Source organism: Pocillopora verrucosa, chromosome 1, assembly GCF_036669915.1.
Source record: "Pocillopora verrucosa isolate sample1 chromosome 1, ASM3666991v2, whole genome shotgun sequence".
NCBI lineage: Eukaryota > Metazoa > Cnidaria > Anthozoa > Scleractinia > Pocilloporidae > Pocillopora > Pocillopora verrucosa.
Window position 1 is genome coordinate 13,818,998 of NC_089312.1, and position 9,411 is coordinate 13,828,408.

The following is a 9,411-nucleotide window of genomic DNA, read 5'->3' on the forward strand; positions in this document are numbered from 1 at the left end:
AAGTTTAGTGACCCTTTCGCTGAGCTTAGTCTCCTTCGCAGTCGTTTTTTTGGATGTCACGCAACGCTTCCCGTTATTTCCTGTGCACGTGACAATTGTTCAAAAAATCATTCTTTTGAAGACCAAGCTCATTTGATATCGTTCCTAGAATTATCTCAAGGAAGTATCTCTGTTTCATATTCAGTTTATTTAGTGATGCCATATCAAAGTTCTTGGGGAAAAATAACAATGACAATAAGATTCCTCGCGTGAACTTCAGGACCGTTAGCGCGCGTTCTAAAGGTCGTGCATGACGCGCGCGAAAACATCATAATGCAAAGTAAGATGACATCATAAACAGTTTTTGCTCCATGAGGATTTCAAGGCTATAGTCTTTGAGGAGAAGTAAAAGCATTTAGTGATTTTATTCGGAAAAAATTCAGTTCTAAGGTATCATGAATCCTGAAATAAGGAGAAAAAGAAAATTTTCTGTCACCTGCCAGCCCTCGCAATCATCGTGTGGCCAGCAAAAAGGAGAATGTTCTGCCGCGTGTAAGCCGGCAAAGACCAGAAGAATTTTCGCTGACTCTAAGGTTAGAACTCTCCCTCAGTTTTCGTTTGTTTTTCTCCATTTGTTTTGGGTAAGTCTGCTTTAAAAGCTGTACACCTTTGGTAAAATATGCTTTCCTTTTAAATTTTGCAGTCGAGCTTGATCGGAAAAAGTAAATCCGAAAACCCCCGGAAAAGGTAGAGAATTTATCTGTTTATCAATTGAGAATTGTTAGCTTTGAACCAAAGGCAGTTCAGCTTAATGACGATGTTTGTCTCCACAGAGCCTGGACAGAGCCTGATTTCAAGAAGCTCTTTACGGCGAAAAGAAAGAAGATTTGCTTGTCGACTCCAGAATCAGTCGTAAGTTTTTTTCGAGTTCAGTGCGAGTTCAGAACGCGGTGTGACTGTAACAAAGTATATACAAAAGCAAGCATATAAAACGTCACGATACTTTCTTCTCCACTTGTATACTGAAAATTCTGATAATTTCATTATTTCCTCTTCCTAGGAGAAAGCTAAAGTTGAAACCGAGACAAAAGAGAAGCATATTACCGAGATTGAGACTTCAACGAGTTGTTGCAAGCCGGAGCCGATCCGACACAAAAAGACACGAAGAGGTATGAACACGGAAATTGTAAATAAAATTGAACGTCGGTCGTTTCGCAAACGAGTCGTTTCGCAAACGAGTCGTTTCGCCAACGGTCGTTTCGCAAACGTCTCTAGTCAGTTCGCAAACGTTTAGAAGTCATTTTGCAAACGTTATAAACATTTATATGTGTAGGAGTCAGTTCACACACTTTGTAGATTTGAGATGTCAACGTTTGAGCATACAAACTAACTCTCTAGCTTAAGTCATACAGTCTTGTGGTTGATTTCACTCTATCACAGCGTTTGCGTGTTGCATGCACAGTAGCTGTAATCCGCAAATCAATTTACCGATGTAAAACAGGTCTTACTCTTGCTGTGTTCTATCAGGAAGCTTTGCTCTTTGAAGGAAGGTACACAACTACCGAGACACGGGATAAAAACTGTCCATTTGATTATGAAATATACTTTAGCGGGAAATAAGCTGTGAGATTTCACATCCAATAATTTATGCATACAACAAAATTTCATCAATGTAGTATTCTGAATCGTATAGTTAAACCCAGGTTGACATGTAAATGTTTATAACGTTTGCGAACTGACTTCTACACGTTTGCGAACTGACAAGAGACGTTTGCGAAACTACCGTTGGCGAAACAACTTGTTGGCGAAACGACCGGTTACCGTAAAATCCATAGTCGTCTGATTCAAGATGGTCGTTGATTCAGGCGAGGAAATTTTTACGGGTTAATGCGATAGTTTCTTCATTTCTCATCGCATGTTTTGGCTATATGGTGTATTTTAAAAAATGAGAGGTTGCATGTAAGAAATTAAAAGCGGAAGTGGAGAAATATGAGACCAACGAAAGGTTGGAGAACAGTTTCCTATCTTAACTTGGAAGAGAGGAAGTCCGAGGATGTAACCGATCTTACATTTTGTATGATTTTTCAGGAAAGCGCAAACCTCGCCCTAAAGGTCTTGCAGCATATGAGATGGGAAAACCTTTGGGCTCCGGCGGATTTGGAGAAGTTTTCGCCGCCAGACGAAAAAAGGACAACCTGCCGGTAAGCATCAATAAACCGTTAATTTATAACTTCTATCGTGTGGTTTTTAGTGATGCTAATTACAGCTTACCTTGCCATAAACTCTGAAATAAATTGCATCGTAAGCCACCAGAGGTGCAGAGCTAAGGGGGGGGGGGGGGAAGGGAGAGGGAAGGGGATTGAATTAGACCACCACCCTTGTGATTAATTATAAAGACAATACCCATTAAACTAAGTGGAGCCTACTGTTGTTGTGTGGCGGAAACATTTAAAAATACGAGAAAACCACAATGGAGATACCAAAATGATAGGTTTTAATTTTCCATCTTAAATCTTGCAGGTGGCTATCAAGTTCGTGAACAAGAGCAGGGTCAAGAACTACAGAGAGGTAAGTACAACCTAAAAATTCTCTTCCGCCAGTCTCTGTGGTCACGGGTAACGAATAAGGCTGAATTAATTTTCCTTCAGTTGCCTTGAAATAAAATTGCAAAATTAAGTGATAAAAGTATCGATCAAATTAGGAACTATAGAGATTGACTGATTTATCCAGTCTTTTCTATTCCTTGTTTGTTTAATCTAAAAATAAATAACTTTCATTAACTTAAATCTTCCCGACCCATCCCTCCTAAACAGATAAACGGAAAACAGTTTCCAGCCGAGGCTTACTTTCAGCGCCACGTTCGGCACCCGAACGTGATTCAACTACTGGATATCTTCACCAACGGAGATAACTTCGTGTTCGTGCTCGAGCGCCCCGAAGATTCAGCGGACTTGTTCGACTACATTGACGCATGTGAAGGGCTGATTGAAGACGAAGGTCGAGAGCTCTTTTCTCAAATTCTGGAGGCAGCGATACAATGCGAAGAACAGGGTGTGCTACACCAGGACATCAAGCCAGAAAATGTCATCATAGATATGAACAAAATGGAGGCCAAGCTGACTGATTTCGGTCTCGCCTGTGACGCACAGGACCAACCCTTCAGGCAATTCGTAGGTAAGTATTTTAGTGAATGGCAGGTTTAAAGCAGACACTCTTATACGACGTAAACTTTCGTATAAGATTCGTTAAGTTCGTACGAGGAGGCCCTTGTTAATAGCACTGCAGGACGTATGTTTTTCCGCCCGCGAGAGGATTTGAGATGAGTCGGGAAGAGCTTGGCCGGGGGTCTGAATTTAACAATTATCAGTCCCAGCCGACGCGCGTTGGTCAAGGCCTCATACTTTCCCCGCGAGCGAAGAAACGAAGAAACGAAGAAACGAAGAACGCGGGCGAAGAAACGCTTGTGTCGAAGCGCTGATAACGAGGGCCTGCTCGCTGGCTAACGATGAATTAAGTAATTAAATGGGGTTGGCCTGTGGCAAGAGAAAAATATTTAAAGGCTTTTTTAAAGCCGTCTGATCCTTTATCCGATCATTTATTTATGTACTTATCTCAATAAATTACTTCCACTTATTTCTATGTTTTTTTCTTCCCATTCACTTTCCAGGCACTCAGCATTATTGTCCCCCTGAGTTCTACTCCCATCGTTGTTTCCATGGTAATCACGCCACTGTTTGGCAACTTGGCTTCTTATTGGCTGAGATGCTGTCGAATGAGATGCCATACGTCAAGCCACGCATGGCTCTGTACATGCGTCCTTCTGTTCCTAAATTTGTCTCCAACGGTAAGAATTTTGGAACAAACGATACTGTTGGAGAAAAGGAGATAATTATCAAATGAAACAATGAGGATTATTCCTGAGGGATATTTAAATAACCTCTGTTTCGACAAGTTTCGCCCACAGTCCCCTTTCATTTTTCATCATCAGAATAATGGAAATTGTAATACTAAATGTCATCCGCTACAATGCAAATTCATTTAAGCATTTTCCCATTAGATTGATCGGGACGTAAATATATTTTTTTTCAGAGGCTCGGAATTTGATTTCATGGATGTTGTCGCGAGATCCAGATGCGCGCCCCACATTACAACAGATCAGGTGCCATCCGTGGGTCAGCAAACCTCGCCACCACTGAAGGGGGCGCATGCCAGCGGCCTACCATCAGCCGCGCATGTGCTGGAAAGGCTGGAACCTGTGAAAATGCTTCCTGAAGATCAGAGCACTTTTCTTTTACTTACGTGCTTGTAGTTGAAGGAAGCACATATCCCGGAATAATAAAACAGGTTCCAAGCCTTCAGTGAAGTGAGATCAACTCTATTCTTCTCTATTCTCTGGAGCGAAACTATAGAAACTCAGGGTCTGAGTTCTTAGCCTCAGGAACGTAGAGATCAGTGCCGTTGGTGACGGTTTAAAAGTGTTTAAAGTCACTATAGCTAGACATGAGCAATCATCCGTTTATCACAAGGAAGCAACGGATCACTGCAGCCATACAACTGAACTTGTCACATGTCCATCAAAAGCTCATCACTTGATGGGTTCCTACTAGAATTTTATGACCACGAATTCTAGAACTTTTAATCACGCACTTAATTGCGGCTGTTGTGTTAATGAATAAGACCTAACGAGGAAGCCACCATTTTTTTAGACTGATATTTAGGTTTTAAACAATTTATTCCTCACAAAACATAAGTTTTGCAAATTAAAGTGCAAATTACATATCATTTATAGTAGTTACAGATGTGTTGAATTAAAATTCAGTTTTTTTTTTAGTCCGTGTGTTTGTTATATGATAAGTACTTGAAATCATCTGCGACCGGCCTGGACATGAACAAAGAAACTTAGAAGAGTAAAAATTTTCCTTTCGCGCAGAAAGTGTTACAACAACAAGTTAATGCTTTCACCAATGCTCCTTTTCTACTATTCGAGAAAGCCTACTCTCTAAACACATATTGTGGGGTTTAAAAAGCGCGCGAATTTTCTTTTGTGAAGAAGTGGCCAATGCCAAACACTTTTTGATGATAATATTATGCAAAATTGATATTCGAAATGGGCTCAACGTGGGAATTTTTTTCCTTCGTCAAGCCACGTTGCGTTTCAACTTTCAAGGACGCCGTGGATTGGAAAGGTTTTTTGCAATGTTTGAAGGAATTATGAGCAGCGAATACAGAAAAATGAAGTTAAAGATGGTAGCCTTGAGGTAAGTTTTCAAAAGATTTATTTGAGGACTATCTCGGTGCCAAGAAGAGTCGTGTAATGTCATTTGCCATTTGAAATTTGTTTCCCCGAGTTGGTCTGGCGCGAGACCTTCATAGCGCCGCATTTTATAGTCTTGTTGTTTATCTAGAGCTCCATCGGGGTGTAAAACTGCTCTGTAAAGTAGTTTGAATCGAGTAGAAAGCAAAAGATGGGTGTACAATAGACTTAGGAACAATATTTCTTTCGGAACCCCGTACCCAATTATGCATCAAGGTCTTTGTTCAAAGAAAACAATGGTAAAAAATGTCATGGAGTTTACCTTCAGTTATCAGTCTGAACCCAGTAAGTCTGGTCTGCATTTTTATCAAAATACCTAAACCTGGAGTTAGTGAATATCTAGAACTAATGAAAAAGGCCAGAAAAAAAAGCCCATATTGATTAACATCATACTTGCATGGATCTCAGTATGATTAAAGTGACTTGACGTTGTTCTTTCACTTTGATGAAGCCATGCTGCTTGTTTGTACTTGTTTCTGGTACCTCACTGGTTTCAAAGAAATACTTGGTCAATGTTAGTGTTATGACCATTCCTATGTCGTACAGATTATCATAGCAACGGTCTAGCGTGTTAAGCACTTATGAGCTCTCATAAACTGAAGTCCCAAAGTTGAAATGAGGTCGGTGATCCCTAATTTTTGTTACAGAGTATTAGCTTAGTCATTGCCTGTGTACGATTAAGGACACTAAGATTGTCAAAGTGAAATGTGGTGCATCTGAATAGCTTCTCTATTCAGACACTGAAATGGTCAATAATTACAGAGAAATTTACCACTGAGTTTTGAAAGTAAACCGGGATTGCATTGGTTTTGCTTGACTTTGCATGCGATTGGTTCAAAAAACTCGCACCATTTCTCTACCAATCAAATGCAAAACTAACAACAATCAGGACTTGGTCGCCCGCGTTTTCCCGCGCTTTTGGTTGTGTCTGCTTAAGTTCCCATTGGCTCGTCAGGGTATTTTCCTTCCTTCTGATTGGCCGTTGTTATTAATTTGGTTTTAGTTTACGGCACTTGATCGAAAAGCTCTCTCAAAAGTATACTCTCGACACAATATATTTGCATGTATTAACGATATCTTTCTCTTTTTCCCGCTTTAGAGGAGAGTAAAAAAATAGAATGAGAATGTTCTAAATATCAAGAGATAAAAGGAAGAAAAAAGAGTTGGAATCCCTCTTACAAGGTTAGTTGTGTCGTTTTTTTTTTTTAATCCAAAGGAAACCTCCAATGGTAGAATACATTAACGTCAAAATGTTGAAAATTTCTTGTATCATGAAGATGCATTTAAACAATTGGCAGACTAGAATCGAATTGTATTAAAAATACAACCAATATCAATGACTGAGTTTCCCGGAAAGACCCATTTAAGCTCTTTTGACGTTAAAAGGCTGCCAGTATTAGAGTAACTTTTTGGATTTGAGTGTCGAAAGTTACCGGTATTACTTTATTTTTGCTTTACTCTGCTCTGGGATTGGTCTAAAAAACTCGCGCTATCCTTTTAACCAATCAGATTCGAAATTAAAACCAATCGCGACTTGGCCACTTGTGTTTTCTCGCGCTTCAGGCAGTTTGCTTGTTTTTACTTAAGTTATCATTGGCTACTAGTGATATTTTCGTTGCTGTGATTGGCTGTTGTTTTCTCTGCTTTTAATTTATGACACTTAATCGAAATGCGTTCTCATCAGACGATAGTTTCTTTGTTCGCATAAGTCCCAAAGGGATCATTCACATCATAGTGGCAACTATAGCAAGCAAGTCATACTATTTAACATTGCGACAGAGACACAATTCCAGTTTGAAAACGGGTGATATCGGTTTCGATTTTTTTTTCGCACTTAGTGTTTCATTCCCGATATGACAACAAATTTTGACTTTGGAGATAATTTTTGATCATTTTACGACATGTCTTAAAGCTGCGTGTAACTCGTCTGATTTGAATTATTAAACCTGGACTTGATGAATGTCTAGACAAAACCAGACAGAGTAAAAGAAAGAAAATTACAAATAATTATAATTTCTTCAAAGTCTGATTATTCGATTCTCTCTCTGATTGAGGTGCTTTTTTCATAGTTTACATTGCATTTAGTTCTATGAATCAATACTACCATCTTGTTTCTGTATAAAGGTCCTGTTATTGTGATTAAATTTTTTACTCTTTCTGACCAAAACCTCAAAGTTTTACCAACTATGAAATGTCTTGGCTTCGGAGGCTAAAACCAAACACAAAGAATACACAGGACTTAAAATTAATCACTAGATTTCTGCATGATCAGTTTATCTCTCTGATTTTCCTAAATGAGAACTTTTCAATGTGCCTAAATGTCAAATTTTGTTGTCCTTGAGCCTGAGAAAAAAATTAAGTCGTTTTTTTTATCTTTCATTCGTTTCACGCCTTGGTAAATGCGAACCTTTTTCTCTAAGACTCCGCAGCAACTATGACTGAAGTCAAGGCAGATATCGCCCATGGATCAATAGAATTGATAATTCTTAATTGTTTTCCTTGAATTCTTTTAGTATCTATGCAAGGTTGAATTGTTTATGGCCTGATATCTGAAAGAAACCTTGGAACTTAAAAATTTGACATTCCTTAGGCGTTTTTCCAGAGTTCGTAGTGCACATTTCTGAGGAGTTAGTTCTTTTGTATAGTTTATTACAACATCGAGGCTAAAATGCTGAATTGTTTAAAAACATAAAACTAAAAAAAATGTTTCCCAAAAAGTTTCTATGAACTCTTTTTTAAATCTCCGAGAGGTTTAATGTGATAACGCAGCACTAGGCATTTTTTTTTACATCTTTACAAGGTCTTATTAATCTATTCAATGAGAGCCAAGGTGCATAACTGTAAAAAATTTTAGCTCTTGGCGCAAAAATTATGTATGATACTCTAAAAAATCAATATTCCTCATTTTCTTTGTGTAAAGCTCAAAGTTGAAACTTTGTCACTTTTAAGTTTTAAAAAACCTTGGATTCTGATCTTTAAATTTCTTAGCTTTTGGGGCTCAATTCAGAGTAAGTATGCTCCGAGAATTGAAAGTTACAATTTTATAAAATGATCCTTTTTAAAATCTTTCTTAAGCTCGATAGTCTTATACACTTCTCAATTTCTCTTCTAGGATTTTGATAAGTTCATTACTGTGATAATGATAAACATGTAATATACATGTTTACCCTTCATAATATTTCTTAATAAATTTACTATGGTATTAACAAGAAGAGTTTTGTCAATGATCGAGAGCTCCGAATTCTTAGTAGGCGTTCACTACCTTTTCTTGTGACCTCAATGTTTGATTCAGGGGTGATATTGTGAAGAGAAATTAGATGCTAGTCACTCTTAGGGGTTATAGAGTTAAACCTGAATTTTGTCGGGTGTCATTTGAGGCTGACTTTGAAAAAAAAACCGATAAAAATCTGATGGATGAATCAATATTACCATTATTGATATTAAAACACTGAAGTGATAGCCTGGTCACATCAAGTCGAGATGTTATGATAATTCATGTGAACTGAAAGGTTACCATGCAAATGCTTTAGCCCTCGGAATACTCTTTTACTTTAAAAACTGACTTTAAAACAAATGTCGTCAGAGGAATCGTTTGCAGCGTTTCATTCTTGCCCGCACTCGTCTAGGGGCTGCATATTTCACTGCTGTGCATATATTTATGAAATTTTACGTATGTACCAAGAATTATGTTTTGTCAGTGCAAATAAAACCTTGCAGAAATATTTGGTTCCTATGAAGTTGTTGGATTTCCCGAATTTAAACAAGAACGCGGAATTTCTTAGCTTAAAGTTTACCATAGACTCTGCTGATGATAGGCTATGTAATTGCAACCACCGAAAAATGTATTCATCGACTATTTTATTTGAATTCCGTCGTGACCTGGGAGGAATTAGTAACGAGAATTTACACTAGTTGTTTCTTGACTGAAATTATAACCTGCTGGCTGAAATCCGAAAAGTTTAATCCCTGAACACAAGAGAAGGGCAGAGCTAAAAATTAACTTGACTCCATTTCGACAACAGCATGGGCAACAAAGACTTTGCTTTGTCAAAACATCAGTCCACGATCGTATTCAATCCATAAGTAAATTTACGGACAAGTTACTTAACTCTTCAGGA

The 9,411-nt window shown here is 38.3% G+C and overlaps 1 protein-coding gene across 1 annotated transcript; it reads left to right on the forward strand.

Annotated features, from left to right (window-relative positions):
* The first annotated feature begins 434 nt into the window (after positions 1-434).
* LOC131786262 (serine/threonine-protein kinase pim-1-like) lies at positions 435-3,879 on the forward strand. Its single transcript, XM_059103293.2, has 6 exons — positions 435-572; positions 1,040-1,148; positions 2,068-2,180; positions 2,500-2,547; positions 2,793-3,153; positions 3,647-3,879. The coding sequence occupies exons 1-6, from the start codon at positions 435-437 to the stop codon at positions 3,877-3,879; spliced, it is 1,002 nt and encodes a 333-aa protein (XP_058959276.2).
* The last annotated feature ends 5,532 nt before the right edge of the window (positions 3,880-9,411 follow it).

Bases quoted from the DNA above. Each gene is read 5' to 3' on its own strand.
- LOC131786262 (XM_059103293.2), top strand. From the start codon at position 435: ATGAATCCTGAAATAAGGAGAAAAAGAAAATTTTCTGTCACCTGCCAG. The intron at 1,149-2,067 runs GTATGAACACGG...ATGATTTTTCAG, and splicing joins ACACAAAAAGACACGAAGAG to GAAAGCGCAAACCTCGCCCT. The intron at 2,548-2,792 runs GTAAGTACAACC...CCTCCTAAACAG, and splicing joins GGGTCAAGAACTACAGAGAG to ATAAACGGAAAACAGTTTCC.